General features: G+C 39.4%; 4 protein-coding genes and 1 pseudogene across 35 annotated transcripts in view; 3 read left to right on the top strand and 2 right to left on the bottom strand.

Annotated features, from left to right (window-relative positions):
* LOC126607462 (disease resistance protein RPV1-like) overlaps positions 1-19046 on the bottom strand; it is a 147080-nt gene that overhangs the window by 54517 nt on the left and 73517 nt on the right. The gene's annotated exons all lie outside the window — the stretch shown is intronic.
* LOC126607681 (uncharacterized) overlaps positions 1-19046 on the top strand; it is an 88150-nt gene that overhangs the window by 28518 nt on the left and 40586 nt on the right. The window lies entirely within an intron of this gene.
* Positions 1-19046, top strand: part of LOC126607617 (uncharacterized) — a 90433-nt pseudogene that overhangs the window by 32532 nt on the left and 38855 nt on the right.
* Positions 1-19046, bottom strand: part of LOC126607777 (uncharacterized) — a 68235-nt gene that overhangs the window by 42742 nt on the left and 6447 nt on the right. The window lies entirely within an intron of this gene.
* LOC126607743 (uncharacterized) lies at positions 11119-12890 on the top strand. The gene is made up of 5 exons (XM_050275472.1): positions 11119-11247; positions 11359-11460; positions 11546-11625; positions 11849-11998; positions 12199-12890. Exons 2-5 carry the CDS (start codon positions 11377-11379, stop codon positions 12764-12766), a joined length of 882 nt encoding a protein of 293 aa, XP_050131429.1. The 5' UTR covers positions 11119-11247; positions 11359-11376; the 3' UTR covers positions 12767-12890.

Here is a 19046-nt window from a genome sequence, read left to right as displayed (position 1 = left end):
ATTGCAAAGCAAGAGTAAGGCTGCGTACCATAGACGTTCCTCCTCCGACCCTAGCAAAGTAGGGAGCCTTGTTGGCTTGTGACTCTCTTTTTACTTTTACTTAGAGGTTGACTCCAATGAAGTTCAGACTTGTTTATTTTGATTTTGTGATTTGTTTGGTGTTACACCTTTTGTCACACCACATGGGAGGAGACTTATGTTCTTCCTCTCTCATATGGATGCTACACACCACACACATTGTTCTCTCTAGTGTCTACATGTGTTTGTACTCTCAAACATTTTAAAATCACTTCTAAACGAAAAGACTTCCGACTCTTCTTTAATTTGCGGGCCTTTTTTTAATTTTGGGCTTGGTTGTTAGGTTCGGCCCGGTTTCTAATATTCGAGCTCCACTTCTTGATATTTATCACCCCGTTTCCCGTTGGTATGACATTTACTATGAGAGGAATCACCGAAAATGCAGTGAGGGACATCTTCGAACACATCAAGAATATAACTCATAGTTCATACCATGACCTTTTATATAGCCTTTGGAATCCTCTTGGTATTGCTATAACCATTTTGTACTCATGCCTTTGTTGCTTTCTTTTTGATCACGTAGACGCCATAAAGGTATTTTGTTTTGACCATTTTCTGCTCTGGAGATCTAAAATGAAACTGTTGTTGGTCTTCTAAAACGCAACTCTGGCTCACTTCGGGTTTTGGATGACTCTGAGGTATTTACAAGAAACTTTCATAAATACATATTAATTAGCGCCACAAAACATAAACCTGCAGGAAATCAAATTAACCACAGTCTGGCATGCCATACAACAATATATTTACGCTATAGGACATGAGAGGTTTACACTAACTTACATAAATAAATCCAGATGAAACTCGTCATTTATGAAAGTCGAACTTAAAACCCTACAGGTATAAGTTCGACAACATGACTTAAAATTGGGGGAAAAAAACAATCCAGACTTTCAATTTGGGGAAAAAGAATACAGACTTTCAATTTTTTGTTTTTTGGTGAATAGACTTTCAATGTGGTTACTCATGACTTAGGAGAACCCCCATCCCATATAAAAGTTTTGATTGTGGATTGAAGCCAATGAACTAGAAACTGGAACAATCACCAAATTTTAATGGTATAATATGGTACCTACAAAATATAGAAAGAGTTCAGCATCCTAGGGCTACTTAACACATACAAAACATGTAAGTTAATCCGATGTGAGATTCATTCTCAAAAAGCTCTTTTATGTGTGGCCAATTTTCAAATCTAACATGTGGACAACACGAATCGGGTGACGTTGAGCTCGTATGGTCGTTGGGCTTTGCACATGCGACAACATGCTCTAATATCATGAAAGAAGTTGAGATTTCATCGTAAAATTAATTGGCAATATAAGAAATATTTCAATTACTTATAAACACATATAAAGTCACTTTTTTGCCGGATGTAAAATTCACTCTCAACATCAGTAAGCCATTCAGAACTTAACATATGGATTTTCATTCACGTCGTTTCATCTTAGAAAATGGTGAAGAATAAAATGTCTACATGTCTCCTGGATTGATGAAACGGTAATCATCTGGACACCTAGATGAAACCCAACTTTTCGTCAACAAAGTTTCCCAGTCAACTAAGTCACTACCCAAAATCAAAAGAACAACTTCCAGGACATTTCTTAGTATATGCAGTATTGTATGGACAATGGACTCTCTCTTGTTATATCAGTCCTCATGCTTTTCTTCCTACCTACGTTGCAGTTTCCTACCTACTACCTTCAAATGTGAATGTGATCAAGTTGAAAGAGATGGACTTTCGTAGCAATTTCATTTCAAAAGTGATTTCTATGAAGTATTTTCTGACAAACTACCCTTCAATGTGAGAGTAACTTTCATAGCAACTTGCTTTCATCAACAATGATTTATCTTTCTTTACTGAAACATTCCTTTTTCACCTCATGTCACCAGCATGATGCAATGCAACATGACGCTACCATGTCCGTATGTCAAACCAATCTTGCACATAGAAAAGTTACTTGACTTGAAATACTGCAACAAAAGCACTTTAGATTGTTAAGTGGTTTTCTTCACACCTTTTTTTTTTTTTTTGTACTCCCTTTATTATTTGAGGGTGAATCTTGACACAATGGAAATGTTGGTCTTTTGTGACCAAAGGGTCACTCGTTTAAGTTATGGAAACAACTTCTTTGCAAAGCAAGAGTAAGGTTGCATACGTAAACGTTCCTCCGCTGTTCCTTGCAAAGCTGCCGGGGGGAGCTTGTTGGCTTGGTACTCCATTTTTTTTCCTACTTAGAGCTTGGCTCCAATAAAGTCCAGACTTGTTTCTTTTGATTTTATGATTTGTTTGGTGTTAGAACTTTGTCACACCACATGGGACGGGAGGAGACTTATGTTCTTCCTCTTTTATATGGATGCTACACTAAACTACAGAAACAATGCATATTATGGAAGATATTAATTTCTTCCAATCCTATTCCCGTCCTGTACGGCTGTGTGGTGATGGAGAGTATTACTCTCCCACTTGATAACCTTTTTTTTTTTTTTTTTTCCTTTTTTTCACCTTTTGTAATGTGAGCAATTGGTGTCATTGCCAGAAAAGATGGACTTTTTTCACCAAGTGGTCCAGAACTGGAGCCACATTCGAAGAAATTCAGAAAGGAGAAATGCAATTATTTTTTTTTTTATAACAAACAATAGTATTTATACTAAGAGGTGAGGGAGTGGGTTAGGGATGGGCAAATACCCATTGGTTATGGCTAACCGCGGTTACCCGTCCATTTAAATTAAACGGTTATGGTTATGAGTAATCGTTTAGATAAATAAACGGTTATGGATATAACCGTTTACCCGCGAAATTTAAATGGGCGGTTATAGATATTAACCGTGGTTATAAAGGGTAACCATTTACCTACTTATTTTATATATGTAAAATTAACACAAATCATGTTCCTTATTAGACAAAACTTAGATCAATGCTATTGACTATAGTGCATGATTTTTGTAGCTAATATAATATAGTTTTCCTTAACTATTTTAAATTTCATGGTCCATTATATATATTATGCTAATACACAGGCGATCAAGGAGATCAACAGGGATTCCGCGTGGGGATTTATAATTTGTGCCTCTGGTCGTAGTTCTGTTGGTAGCAACAACTAATATCGAAGCCATCTCATTCTCCAAAGCTTGATTCAAAATGCACAGCACACAATGTCGAGCATATTCATCTCATCAATAAAGAGAACACCTGGAACAATCTCTGCCTTCCTTTTCTCAGTTCCTCCCTCCACTCAACAATAATCCAACCGAAATTGCAAGCAAAAACATATAGCATACAATTCGAGTTAAATTTCAAGTTGTTAAAAAAACAAATAGACAGGTAAAAAAGAAGTAAATGGTAAAAAAGAAAGGACAAACGCGTTAAAAAATGATAAATGGGTAAACGGGTACTAAACGGTTACGGGTAAATGGGTACACGGTTATGAGTATGGTTAACCGTTTATAAACGGTTATGGGTATGGGTATAACCGTTTAGACAATTACCCAACGGGTAAACGGTTATGGATAAATAACCGCAGTTACCCGCCCGTCATAACCGTTGCCCATCCCTAGAGTGGGCTAGTCATAATAATGTAGTTTAACTTTGCTTTTGACGATAATCAAATCTATGACCCTTTAATTACAAGTAAAGAGAAATACCACTAGACCGTAATGCTAATTGACAACACAGTAGTTAGTATTTATTTTTTAAAACGCCTATCCAAAGCCAATTGTGTACGTTTAATCTCCTTCAAGTCTCACAATTGAGGATGACACAGTGACTGCCCAATACCTATTGTTTACTCGATAAAGATACCAACCGGGAGTATAATGAAATGTTTGAGGAGAATGTACCTACATGTCTATATTTCACTTTCGAATTTGGAATTGGAACTGAGACCAAAAAGGGGACCAATACAGCATGGAAGAACAACGAACCGAACAACTCTATTTTCCCGACTTCAAGTGTTTATGCTAAAATGCACTTTCAAAAATACTTTCAAACCTTTTAAAAGCACTTCTAAACAAAATGATTTTGACTCTTCTTTAATTGGCGAGCCTATTTTTATTTTGGGCTTTGTTGTTAGGCTTGTCCCGATTTCTCATAGCTCGACGTCCTGACATTTATCATCCGGATAATGCTAAGGAGGCTAAATTTGGAGACAAAATTTTAGAAACTAAATGACATGAAAGTTGATGATTGACTTATTATTTAAGTGTTGATAAAAATGCTCATTCATATTGGTGACACATCATTTAGTTTATAAATTTTGGGTAAATTACATAAAACTACCTCAACTATTGGGTCTGTCATAGTTTCATACCCCGTCTTTTAAAAATTTCAATGTCATACCTCATCTACAATTTTTTTACAATTTCATACATTCTGCTGTCAATTCTTCCATTAAATAGTGACATGGCTTGTGATGAGATCCGCTATGTATTAAAAAATTAATTAAATATTAAAAAATAAAAAAAATCATTTTTTTTGCATGGGGACCCACCCCTTATTCCCTCACTTTTTCTTCCCCCTCCCGTCTTCCCCAAACCCAAACCCAGATCCCACCCACCTCTTCCAACAATCCCATCCACCACACCCAACCCAAACCCAAAACCCGGCCAACATTACTCCGGCTCCAACCATTGTCGACTTCATCATCTTTAGCATCAATTCCACCTTCTCGCTCACTTTTCTTCTCTGCGCGGACCCGAGTTTGCGACCGTTGCAGTGAATGGTCCAAATGGGGACGGATCGGAGCGGGCAATCAGCGAGCTGAGGCCAGTCCGACTCATCGAATTTGAGGGTCACGTAGACGAGCCCGAATCGCATCTCGTTGACTAGTTGGTGGGTCGAGACCGAGAGATTGAAGATGAGGGTGGGTTTGGTGGAGAGGCGTGGCCGCGGCGGTGGCCGAAGATTGTGCTGATGACCATGGATTTTGAGGGGCGGGTCTGTTGGGGCAGAATCGCCACACCGTCATTTGGGGGGGGGGGGGCGAGGTGGATGGATGTGTAGATGAGAGAAATAAGGGAAAAGGGAGGGAGCGTCGGGGGTGGGTTGAGGGAAGGATGGATATGGAGAGGTTGGGTGGGTGCAGATGAGAGAAGGGAGGGAGGGTCCGGGGGGGAGGAGTTGGGTGCAGATGGGATTGCTGTAAGGGGTGGGTGGGATCTGGGTTTGGATTTGGGGAAGACGAGAGGGGGAAGAAAGGATGAGGGGATAAAGGGTGGTTCCCATGCAAAAACAAAATTAGATGATTTTTTTTAAAAGTTATTATTTAATTAATTTTTTAATATTTTATTAATTTTTTAATAGAGAATGGGTCATGTCTCAAGCCACGTCACTATTTAACGAAATAATTGACAGAACACTGACGGAAGGTATGAAATTATGAAAAATTCATAGATGAGGCATGACATTGAAATTTAAAAAAAAAAAAGGTATGAAACTGTGACTAACCCAATAATTAAGGTAATTTTATGTAATTTACCCATAAATTTTGTTTCCAAATTTTTCCTCTACAACATTACTCTTTATCACCCCGTTTCCCGTTGAACTCAGAACGTGACTACCGCACGGGTGACACGCGTCTCCAACCCGACGTGGGTCCCAACTCAGGCCTCCCTGCCGGCCAACACCCAGGCGCCAGAAATACAAAAATTAGGAAACAAATAATTTATGTTGGCACTTCAGGTGCGGCTAAGCGGACGGAAATGTTGGAAGAGGATCGAAATTGAATAACACAACACTACCACTCACGTCTGAAATAGCCGTTACTACTTCCATCTCCGTCTCTCTCTCTCTCTGGACTTCGCCGACTATTCGTCTCCCTTAACCTTCAAGAACTCCATATTGCCAGTAAGCATCTCCCTCTCTCTCTACCTACATATGTATACATATATGATGATCGCAGTGCTGTTAGATTCATGAAGTTGAAATTAAAGATTTCTTTTCTTCTGATTTTATTTTTGTGAAAAAATAGTGTTAATATTTTTCAGGTTAAATTTGTTGAGACGACAAAAAATTTCAAGAATTCGAAACGAGTCTGATAGATTCAGTTTTTGTGACTTATGTTTTAGGTTTTGTCGATGAACATGATTTCTTTATGCTAATGCTTTGATTCTGTTGTTGAAGCTAGAGTTTTGTTTTCGCCAATTTGTATCGGTTAAATTTTGCAATCCAAGAAAAGTAGTATCTTTGTCACCACTAGGAATTCTCTGGATTGTTCTAGATCGAAAATGTGAATTTTTATGATCGGTAATGATTCTGATTGATTTGGCTTCTGTTGTTCTTAGAGTGGAGGTTAGTAAGTGAAGATGATGCCGGGGACACCAGCAACTCCGTCGGCTAAAGCTACGAAGGACTCCGTGCTCCACTCCGGGTGGCTCAAAAGTCAAAAAAAAAGGTCGTAGGCTCCCGCTTTACGCAGGGTCTGGGAAAGGTGAATGTCGGCTAGCCTTACCCCCATTTATGGAGAGGTTGGTTACCGTTCGTTTGAGGCCGCTGAACAGGCGAGAGCAGGCAATGTATGATCTTATAGCTTGGGACTGCTTGGATGGGCACACTATAGTTTTCAAGAAACCGAATCATGAGCGGCCATCAAACCCGTACACCTTTGGTAGGCATTACATGAAAACTTTTGTATTCTTCTTGTGCTTTCGCTAATCTTATTTTGTTCGCTGCTGAATTCTGTCAACCGCACAGAGGTTTCGATGTGTGAAAATACTTTGATGTACGATATTGTAATTTTTGGTACATTCCTTTTTGTTTTCTTCGGAGTCAAGTTTCTGAGAGAGTAAAAGTAACTCATTTGTTGTGATTTAAATGCGACAGATAAGGTTTTTGGCCCGATGTGCTCAACTCAGAAGGTTTATGAGGAAGGAGCCAAGGATGTTGCTTTATCTGCACTCACAGGAATGAACGGTAACTGAACATTCTAGCTACTAACTCGTAGACTTCTATGTCATTATATCCTGTGCAACATGGTCTTCTGCCGATTCTAAGTTGCCACATTTTCTTTTGACAGCTACAATTTTTGCTTACGGGCAGACTAGTAGTGGTAAGACATTTACCATGAGAGGAATCACCAAAAATACAGTGAGGGACATCTTCGAACACATAAGAAGATGATTGTGGTTCAAGACCTCATGGCTCATGTATATTGTAACCTTCATTTACATAGTGAAACAGAATCGACACCAGTGTGGACGTAGCCCAACTTGGGTGAACCACGATATATCTTTGGATAGAATTCAGGTTATTCCGGTCATTTATTATATAAATTCGATGAATTTGAGGCTTATCAAACGACTTTACGGCACAATTGTTGCGTAATTTGGTAAATATCGATTGTTATGATCGAATTCAGATTTCGATTCTGTTACATGTATGTGAATGTGTGCTGATTGGATTCAAAAACAGGTGAGAAGACAATCTCCTTTGTGTCTTCATGATGTGTTGCAAAGTTTTCAAGGAACGCCGCTTCTTGCACCTGCAAGTGAAGGGATAACTAACTTATTTGAAAGGTTTCTTCTTCTTGCCGGTGGGTCAAAGGCAGATGCGAGTGAAGGACCCAAGGGAGCCCAGGAAGTCTTGTATGTTATGGATGCTTTGAAAGAGTGTCTGTTTCTTATGTCAATCAAGTGCAAAACCAACGTCCTCAAGTATTACAAAACTCTTTTGGAACTGCGCCAACCACTTGTTACAAAGCGCATAACAGATAGTTTGAATATACTTTGTCTCAATCCATCGGCAGACGTTTCTCCTGAAGTGTTGCTCGATCTATTATGCTCATTAGCTCTATCTGTCTCTACGAATGAGACGTCTGTGGATGGCATGACATTTACAGCTCGCTTGCTTGGTACTGGAATGGGGAAAGTTTATTCCCTTAATAGGCAAATATGTGTAGTTAAACTCCCTCTTGTATTCAATGCGCTTAAAGGTATGTAATGTTTTGTCCTCCATTGACTTTAGCTGCGTATGTTTTACCTTCTTATTCGTTAAAGAAATCTTCGTCTAAGTTCCTGTCTATATCCGTTCTATTGTAGAAAGCAAAACTCAAAAAGTTCTGTCGTGTTTTTTCTTTGATTTTGGCAGATGTGTTGGCTTCTGAGCATGAAGAGGCTATACACGCAGCAGCGGACACATTTAAGAGTCTCATTCATGCTTGCATTGATGAAAGCTTGATCAAACAGGGAGTTGACCAGATTGTAATGAATGGCAAAAATGATGCAAGGAAGTCTGGGCCAACGGTCATTGAAAAAGTGTGTGCTGCTATTGAAAGCTTACTTGGTTATCACTACGTGGGTGTCTGGGACCTTGCATTTCAAGTTGTTTCAGCAATGTTTGATAAACTTGGTATTACGTTTGATGTATCTGACTGTTTTTCTCTCATTTTTAACTGATTTATTTTTCAGTTCTTATTATCTCCATTTGATATAAGAGGTATAACAGCTGTTATCATGCAGGGGTATACTCTTCTTATTTCATGAGCGGTGCGATCAAGAGCTCGGCAGAGATGGAGAAGTTACCTGATGAAGATTTCCCATTCAGGAAACAGGTCTATTCCATATTATTGAGTAACAAATGAAAATTACTTTACTTGTCGTTATCTTATTGATCCCTATATTGCAAACTCGTCTATATATGAACCTTAGCATTTACTATGTCCACTATTATCATTTACTAGTTTTTTGGTTGCAAGTCAAACTCATTTCATTTTTTTTTTTAAGATTGTTTGGAAGCTTCTTGTGTGGTTTTGTCTTTGTTTACACTCAATTAGTGCAACATTTACTAATCGAATGACTTTATTAATATATAGTTGCATGAATGCTTTGGATCGGCTCTTGTTGCAATGGGACCTGAAACATTCTTAGGTCTTCTCCCTCTTAATTTGGAGGCCGAAGACCTAAGTCAGGTGAATGTTTGGCTCTTTCCAATACTGAAACAGTATACTATTGGTGCACGTTTGAGCTTCTTTATGGAGTCAATTTTGGGTATGGTTGGAATCATAAAGGAGAAATCCAGAAAGGTATTGAACAGCTCAAACTGATTGGATGCTAGTATTTATTTCAGATGGAATTTTTTAGTTATGTATTATATTTGCAGCTGGAGTCACAAGGACGTATTGTTTCATCAAGGAGTTCAGATGCACTTGTACACGCTTTGTGGTCATTGTTACCTTCTTTTGCAACTATGCTTCTGATACTGCTGAAAGTTTCAAGGATCTACAGCAAATCTTGTGCAGTGCCCTTCAAGATGAACCTGAGATTCGTGGAATAATATGCTTGAGCTTGCAGATTCTTGTTCAACAAAATAAGAAAATTGTTGAAGTGAATGATCTGTCTGATAGTGAAGTAGGTAGTGCCAGACATAGAGCTATGGCCAATTATACCCCTGAAGTTACAGAAGGTAACATGAGCGTGCTCAAGTCATCAGCACGCAAGTTACTACCTGTTCTGTCAGGCGTCTTCTTGAATACCACCAAGGATGATGCAGGCTGTTTGCAGGTACTTAAGCATACTGAGGTTATTTGTAGACACGTATTTTGTTTATTTGTCCTGCAAAATACTTGATAAGAATGCGAACTCCGCATTGATTTTGCCTAGTACACATATCCTACTGGTGTAACAAATGCAGTTCTCCTACAAATCATGCCTATCTTTGTTAAAACCATGATACATTCTTTTATAAACACATTTCTTTATAAGCGAAAGAGAGGCAGAGGGGAGTTATCTTTTTACTTAAATGTATTAGGTACCTCGTAGTGAACATTCAAAGAACTTAAACACAATTGAGCAAGAAAGACACATGAATAAAATGGAACTGATTCACTGTATAAGCTGCATCCCTTTTTTAAAATATTACCCCTTTCAGTCTCTTTTTTTTCTTCTTTCTTTTGATTTCTCTTTGACCTTTAAATACATTTGCACCTCTTTTCCCCCCCCTGTTTCCCCTAACGTTCTTGTCTTTTTCCATACGGGGTCCAATTTATAAGAATACAATTTTTGCTAGATGCTTGTTTGTTGATAAATTTTGCATGATTAGTATTTTGTGAAGTTGAAAATAATTATTTTTGCACCTTTTACAGTCCACAATTGGTGAATTCGCTTCAATATCAGATAAAGAAGTTGTATCAAGGTACTTTAGAAGTACATTGATGAAGCTCTTAAAGGTTACAGAAGAGGCTAGGAAAGCAGAAAGTTCTAGAGATTCTAATACCACAAGGTACATCTTTTATTTATTTATTTTATTTTATTTTTTGTTTTTATGTCTATTATGTTTAGTTCTTCATTTTCACAATTGAGTTATTACTTCTTTCTCTTAGCAGGATAACTGACCTGACATTAATTCTTCCATCTTAACCGCAGGGCACAACTATTTGACTTGGCAGTCTCACTTCTACCTGACTTTGCAGTCTCCTTGTCCAAATTGGCCATGCTTGTGGAGATGAGGAGACTGGCGGGAAGAGAGAAAACCTGCAGCAGTTTTTTAACATGGTACTAGATATTGTTTCAGACACTGCTGCGGTTTTTTACTGATATTCTTTTGGCTATAATTGGTCTTCTGTGGGAAAGCAGAAATTGATATAAATTTGCAGCATGTCTAAGCTTAATCTTATGGTCACAGGTAGCTGGTGAAACTCCTCATATGATCTGTGCTGCGATGAAGGGCTTAGCTCGGTTGGCTTATGAGTTTTCTGACCTTGTTTCAAGTGCCAGCAATTTACTCCCATCCACATTTCTCCTCCTTCAGAGCTTGGTCGTACCCAGTGCACAAGGCTCCCGCTTTACGCAGGGTCTGGGAGAGGTGAATGTCGGCTAGCCTTACCCCCATTTATGGAGAGGCTGCTCCCAAGTCTCGAACCCGAGACCTACCGCTCATGGGCGAAGGCACTTGCCATCGCACCAAGTGCGACCTCTCCCGAGACCTTCAGAGCTTAACAAAGAAATAACTAAAGTTTGTTCCCTTCTCTTTTGGATCAGCATTTCGGCGTTATCAGTTATTTTGAGTGCACTGCTTGATAAATCATTGACCTATTTGTTATTTCTTTTTTGCAGGCTAATTTGGGCTTGTTGAAGGTATTAGTAGCCAAATCACAAGCCGAGGGGTTGCAGTTGCATTTGAAAAGTATGGTGGAAGGCTTGCTGAAGTGGCAAGATGCTACTAAAACCCATTTCAAAGCCAAGGTAGTTTCCTTGTCAGTATGTTTGTGACAATTCAGACACTGAGTTCAGTTGGTTTAATGAACTTCCCCAACTTCTTATCACTTGCTGTTCAAAACCAAATATTTTTTTCAGGTTAAGCTTCTTCTATAAATGCTCGTCAAGAAATGTGGGCTTGATGCTGTTAAGGCTGTGATGCCTCAAGAGCATATGAAACTACTTACGAACATACGGAAGGTTTGTTGATAGGCATCTGCTAGAGTGAATTTTCCAGGGGTACTTACTACTAGTTTCTGATCTTCTATTTTCTTGTTGAACACAGCTCAAGGAACGAAAAGAGAAGAAGATGGGTTCTAAATCTGAGGAAGCTAGATCTCAAGTGTCCAAAGCAACTACATCCAGGTCTTACTCTTTCATAATTTAAAAGTTAAATACATGCGTGAGCACAACTCACATGTTTGCGTATTTATTCTTATTGTAAAGACATATCACACATGTATCATGTATGTATGTACTTGCCAATGAAATTTTTACATCTCATTTTTAACTCTAATGTTTTGAGTTTATATATATTTTTTAAACTTCATGTCCTCTAACATATTGTTATTTTCTATCTTCTTTTCAGGCTAAGCAGGTGGAACCATACAAAAATCTTTTCTGATTTTGATGACGAAGAAACTGAGGATAGCAATGCAGATTATATGGATGCCAAAACAGTCTCGGGCAGGCGTGGCAAGGCGTCCACAGAGTTCAAATCTAAAGCATCTTCATTACGGTAGGTTGTATTTGATGTTCATATTGCAATGTTTAGATAACTACACTTTGCATCAATCATGGTCTTGGTAGCTACAGCTAGTAGTGTTCGTTGGATCATTTCTGATGGTCTAGAAATGTTATGATAAATAACACAATCCATTTTGATATCTACACAATCCAATTGCCCGAAATTAACTTACACAAATGTTTGAATTACAGAAGAACAAATAATAAGAACTTGCTTGATCAGCTAGAAGATGAACCACTTGATCTGCTTGATCGGCAAAGAACAAGATCCGCACTCAGAACATCTGATAAGTTAAAGCGAAAGATGGATTCTGATGATGGGCCAGAGCTAGACCCTGATGGGCGCTTAATAATTCGCGACGAAGCAGAATCATACAAGGAAAAGCCATTTGAACCTGATTACGATGCAAGAAGTGAAGTGGATAGCCACTTGTCTGTAAACTCAAAGAAAACACAAAAGCGCAGGAAGACATCAGAATCTGGATGGGCTGCCACCGGCAAAGAGTACGCCAGCAAGAAAGCTGGTGGGGATTTGAAGAGGAAGGACAAGCTTGAACCATATGCATATTGGCCACTCGATAGGAAGATGATGAGCCGTAGACCAGAGCACAGGGCGGCCGCAAGAAAAGGGATATCGAGTGTGGTGAAGATGACGAAGAAGCTGGAAGGGCAGAGTGCCTCGGCTATCCTCTCTGCTAAAGGCTTGAAGTTTAAAAAGCGGGTTCAGAAGAAAGGAGGCGGCAAGAAGAAAACTAGGTGAAGAGCCGACTGCTCTAGTTCATTCATGCTCATACAAAACCACAGGGTTCTTTCTTCTCTCTGCACCGGATAGTAATGAATTGTTGTTAGTTATATACAGTGGTTAATATATACATATTTTGTCACGACTCACGCCTGTCACCTATGCTCATATGTTCGAGTTGGCCCATAAAATGTCGGGTCATCCATTTCAGAAACCACTTATGCCCATGGGTCTGTTTAGTGGTCCGGTTGAGATAGGTTGTGACCGGTTAAAATGGACTTGAGCCACCGGTGTCTTTAGGAACAAATGTGGTTTCTGTTTTTTCTAACAAGAAGCCACCTACAGATGAAATTCATCTTTGTTTCTGCAGATGGAAACTAATATTATATAAGAGCAAATGTTGTAGAAGCTTTTCTCCGTTGTTGGCATTTGAGGACTGAATTGGAAGTTCCTAGCTAGATGGTTGTTTGGAAGTCCGTTGCGTACGTTTTCATAATAATGTACAAACCAGCATAGTTTGGTGGATTTCTATTGACGATATTTGTCTTGATTTGAAGTTGTGATCAGTAGACTTTCGTTACAGTCGCTAGTTGTTACTATTGTTTTTTGTTTGTCACGAAGAGTGGTTGTGATTAAATGCTTATTAGTCATAACATCTTACGGCTGAGTCTGCTGGGCTTGCTTCTCATGAGATTGGGTGAGGAAATCGGAAAGGGGCTCATAAACTGGGAGGGCGGGCTTTTGGGCACACGGAAAGGGGGAAGTGGATGGAGGGTGCTTCTCAGCTAGAGCACGAGCTCCCGTTCTGCGGCGTGGCGGCAGGGCCGATAGGGTAAAATCTACAGGGGTCATGCAAGTAAATAGGGGTTAGGCAGGTAATATGGGCCCTCTCCGCTAAAGGCTTGAAGTTTAGAAAGTGTAGAGACATAATAAAGAAGTTCGAACAGGTCCCAAGTATAATATCCACCGAACTGAATAACGGACTGCATAGATCTACGGTTTCAAGCCAAATATGTAGCAAATGGGTTTTGTGTTTCCCTGAGTGAGAGTTACAAGTAGGTCGGAACTCAAAGAACGTGAAGTCATCCAACTGCAGACTAAATTTCATTACAATTATCTGATCAGCCAACTACTTGGACAAGAAAACCAAAATCAAACAAGGCAACTATTGCCGTAGCAGTGATTCAATGACCGACACGTAAAGGGATCAAACGCTACTGTGGCTATGGAAAGGGAAATTTTCCAACAATAACAAGCACAAGTATTTCTTGTTAACCATTGGGTGAGCTCTTAATATTTTCTACTTAGGGGCCACCTCAACAGTCTTCTCGAGCGATTCAGTTTTCATAGCCGCAATCCATCCGACCATAGTGAAGATCAAATACAAAGGAGACTTCTTGGGCGCTTACTTCAATGTGGATTCAGTCTTATCTGCAGATAACTAGTTCTGCTTAATTTGCAAGCAAAGTAAACAAAGAAACATCATTGATTTCATTGTTGAAGAAATATGTGACAGTGCTCGTAACTAGTTCTACTATGTTGATTTCAAGTTGAAAGATATTAACTCTCAAACAGAGTCACAATACTGCAGAATTATGTTTCGGACTACTAATTTTTCATAAGAATCCCGACACTTTGCTTGATTTATTTACATATCACAATTCCTTTTAAGTTCTAACAAAAAGGTGGCTGTACGCAAACATACCTTCAGTATGATTGCAGCAAAGGTTGGAGTAGCACAGTAGATCTGTGTTTCTACTTGTATGAGGCAAACAAGACCGATGAGTTGTGGCCACCGAACCCAAATGAGTTAGACAATGCCACTTTAACGTCCAGTCTCTCTTTCTTTGAACCCACTAGTAGGTTGTATCCTGCATTCATGTGCTGACAGAATGAGAGGATTCCAACTACACTTTCATTGGACAATATATACCAGAAAGGGGTGACAAGGGAACAGAAGACAACATACCACGCCCTCATCTGGATTTTCCAGATTGATATTTGGATGCATCCACCCAATTAACATGTCAAGAACTACACTTCAAGCCAAACAAACAAGAATTGTATCTGGTCTTACACATAAGGTCTAAAAATAGTACAGTTTTTCCAACAATTAACTTGTCCTTTTGGGACTTTCGCATATAGAAGAATGTCTTTTGGTTTGTGCAATGCGCCTGCTACGTTTCAGCGTTGCATGATGAGCATATTTACCGAGTTAGTTGAACATGTAGTTGAGGTATTTATGGATGATTTTTCCGTTTTTGGGGATTCTTTTGACCAATGTTTGCAGAATTTATCTTTAGTTCTGGACAGATGCATTAAGACCAACCTGGTTTTAAACTGGGAAAAGTGTCATTTCATGGTTAGGCAGGGAATTGTCTTGGGCCACTTGATTTCTAATAGGGGGATTGAAGTTGACAAGGCTAAAATTGATGCAATTGAAAAGTTGCCACCCCCGACAACTGTTAAGAGTGTTCGATCTTTTCTTGGCCATGCCGGGTTTTATAGACGGTTCATCAAGGATTTCTCCAAGATTAGCCGACCCTTGTGTAATTTATTGGCTAAAGACGCCCCTTTCATTTTTGATGAGGCTTGTTTGGAGGCCTTCAAGAAGTTAAAGACACTCCTCACTACAGCACCCATTATTGCAGCTCCTAATTGGAGCTTACCTTTTGAACTGATGTGTGACGCATCAGATTATGCAGTGGGGACAGTTCTTGGACAGCGGACAGATAAACTTCCCCAAGTTATTTATTATGCTAGTCGAACCTTAAATGATGCACAACAAAACTATGCTACGACAGAGAAATAATTGTTGGCAATTGTTTTTGCATTGGAAAATTTTCGTTCGTATTTAGTTGGGGCTAAAGTGATTATTTATACAGATCATGCAGCTTTGAAATATTTGTTGTCTAAAAAAGATGCTAAGCCCCGATTGATACGTTGGATTCTTTTATTGCAAGAGTTTGACTTAGAAATCAGAGATAAAAAAGGTCGGGAAAATGTGGTGGCTGACCATTTGTCTAGATTAATTATTCCCACATCGTCAGAAGAGGATTCCCTACCACTGAGTGAGAGTTTTCCAGATGAACAGCTATTTCATCCAATTCCGTACACCATGGTTTGCTGATATGGTTAAATATTTGGTTAAAGGGGTTGTGCAACCAGATTTAACGTTGCAGCAAAAAAAGAAGTTTTTGTCTGATGTGAAGCATTATTTCTGGGATGAGCCATACCTATTTAAGTATTGCCCAGACCAGATTATTCGCAGGTGTATTCCTGAAACCGAACAGGAAAGTATTTTAAGGTTTGCTCATCATTTTGCTTGTGGAGGACATTTTGGGCAGAAAAGAATAGCAGAAAAAATTTTGCAGAGTGGGTTATTTTGGCCTACACTTTTTTAAGGATGCATACAATTGGTGCAAGGCTTGTGATAGATGTCAAAAGGTCGGCAACCAGTCCAAAAGGAATGAGATGCCCCAGCAGCAGAGTATTTTGATTGTTGAATTATTTGATGTTTGGGGTATTGATTTCATGGGACCATTTCCATCGTCCCATGGAAACCAATATATTTTTGTCGCTATGGAGTATGTTTCTAAGTGGGTCGAGGCCATTGCAGCACCAACTAATCAGGGATCAGTGGTCCTGAGGTTCCTCCAAGGGGTTATATTTCCGCGTTTTGGAATTCCACGCGTTATTCTTAGTGATGGGGGGAAGCACCAACTAAACCATTTGCTAATTTGTTGGCAAAATATGGGATTAATCATCGTGTGGCTACACCTTATCATCCACAGACATCTGGTCAAGTGGAAATTTCAAACAGAAAATTAAAACACATTTTGGAGAAAACAGTTGGTCCTACACGAAAAGATTGGAGTTTAAAATCAAGATTCTAAAAAACGCTAGGCGCTAGTCGGGCGGTGGGTTGGGGCCTAGCGCCTAGACGGCTAGACGGACTAGGCGGATTTAAGTAAATCTATTGTATTTCATGTAAATAAGTGTCTGTTTATACTTAAAATATATATAATTTCATCATAAAGTAGAAAATAGAATGTGTGTTTATTTAAGTGTTAAATAAATTTCTTATTGACATGTTTAAAAACTAGTGAAGGTTCTTAAAATACAGTTAAAGTTTTTATCTCTATATATAAATCTTCCAAATAATTACACAATATATTATTTAATAGTGGAGTGGGTAATTGTTTTTATTATAATTTAACTTATAAACCCAAGTAGTAATTACATAATATATTATTTAATAGTGAAATGAGTAATTGTTTTTATTATAATTTATAACTTCAAGAAATCAATCAGATAAGATATGGGGAGTTGGTAGTGGAAATCAATAAGGGTTTGGTTTTGACGCTTGGTTTTGACGCCTTGGAAATCGGGAGGCTTTTGCTTTGAGCTGTCCCATTTCCTTTTCCAGCCTTCCTTCTCTTCTTCGAATACTGCACCTATTTCTCCATCGTCTTCTCCGCCTAATTCCCCATCTTCTTGCCCTGCAAAATTTCCAAAATTTCCCTAAACCTAGTCTAGCGCAGCAAAGATCCTCGAAAACGTTACCGGCTCCAGCGAAGAAATCCGACGAGTCCAAGTCAAAATTTTCGTTTTTTTTTCCAGAAATTGCACTGCTATTCCTTCTACCGGTCTCTCTCTCGCTTTCTCTTCCCTCACGCTCTCTTGCTCTCTCTCTCTCTCTCTCTCTCTCTCTCTCTCTCCTTCAGATTTTATGTTGTCGCCCTCCTTTTCTAAGCTGTGTAGTGAAACACCGACGTGTTCTTCCTCCCCCTTGCCGATTTATTGAACGTTTTTGGAAAAATCGCGGCGGCGGTCCGACGCCAAGCGCCTAGGCGCCGCCTAGGCGGCCACCTTGATCGCGTTTTAGAACACTGTTTAAAATTAAATGATGCGTTGTGGGCCTATAGAACAGCTTATAAAACTCCTATTGGGATGTCCCCATTTCGACACGTTCCCAGATGCATCGATCTGGGTCATGCGGCCTGTGCTGTTTTCCTCCGTTGCTCTTGTGTGTTTACTTCTGTGTCCTTGGCTCTATCATGGATCCGTATACCCCTACATAAAGACCAACAATATGAGTACATACAGGTTACATATGGCATTCTAATGAACTGTTGTTGAACTTGTAAATGTTGAGCTTAGCAAAAGCAGACGATCGAGATCTTTACCTTCAGGACATACAGAGGCCGCAACAGTTGCTGTTGATTTTGCTTTCTGGGACTATTAGACCGGCGGCTTAAGCTTGTTTTCTCACGGGTGTATGCTGGATTTGAGTGTTATTTTTCAGTCACAGTAGGGGTTATTTTTCAAGTACCAGATCATAGTCCATCAATAAAAAGGGTTACGGGTTTTACCTCTACATTTGCAGATCCGTGAGTTTGAAAGCTTTTCGACTTTGTCTCTTCTGTCTCTTTGTGCATCTCGGACACCTACTACGGAAAAAAAAAATCTGTGTAAGCTTCTACGGCGACTCATCACACAAATATAACTTGCAAAAAAAAAAAAAAAAAAATTCGCAAGCTAAGAGACATGGATCTTGAACTAGGTAAGGGTGATTACCGTGACATGTGCAAAATGGAACTAAAATTTCTGATGGCTTGAGGCTTGGGAGACATGATTTTGTGGAGTTGAGACGGCGATTCAGCGTTTTGTTCTTGTGTTGTTGTCTCGGATTTGAAACCATTAGGGCTCTTCCCACTCATAAACCACATGCAGGTGTTAGTGTTTGTTCCAGATCTCTCCAACAAATAAAATGACAATGACACCACAAGATTGGAGGATGATTTTACCATTGGGTTTCCGTTTTTCCGATTTTCCACCACGGCAAGGTACTCACGGACAGTGGCGAAGCCACGTGAGGGCGAGGAGTGGCGGCCGCCACTCCCCTCGCCGGAAAAACAAGGCTGGAGTGCTGGCCAGCCCCTCCCCTCCTGCTGCTGCTGCTCTTTGTGCTGTCTGGTTCTGCCCTGCACGCAGCAGAGCTGCTTTCAATTTTTTTTCAAAACGCCCAGGCCAAAAACTTCAATGACTCCACCGTCTACAAGTCAGGTTCAACGCCTGCATTTTCTGAAACTTTGGTGCTTGCATCATCTGTAACTCAGGTCTATTCGAAGGAAGAAAAACAAAAAAGTAAAGAGGAGAAAACTAGAACCTTCTGGAAATGAAAAGCAAGAGAATAAAAAAAGAAAAGAAAAAGGACAAGAAAAGCAGGAGAGAGGTGAGAGAATTGAAAAAATGATACAATAATATTTAGATTTTAAAAATAATTTAGTCAGTT

This window comes from Malus sylvestris, chromosome 2 (assembly GCF_916048215.2).
Source record: "Malus sylvestris chromosome 2, drMalSylv7.2, whole genome shotgun sequence".
NCBI classification, from domain to species: Eukaryota; Viridiplantae; Streptophyta; class Magnoliopsida; order Rosales; family Rosaceae; genus Malus; species Malus sylvestris.
Note: the sequence above shows the minus strand (reverse complement) of the source record. Positions and strands in the feature narration are given on the sequence as shown.

Coding starts and splice junctions, on each gene's coding strand:
- LOC126607743 (XM_050275472.1), top strand. CDS start 11,377: ATGCTCGTCAAGAAATGTGGGCTTGATGCTGTTAAGGCTGTGATGCCT. Junction 11,461..11,545: donor TACTTACGAACATACGGAAG/GTTTGTTGATAG, acceptor TGTTGAACACAG/CTCAAGGAACGAAAAGAGAA. Junction 11,999..12,198: donor TCTAAAGCATCTTCATTACG/GTAGGTTGTATT, acceptor TTTGAATTACAG/AAGAACAAATAATAAGAACT.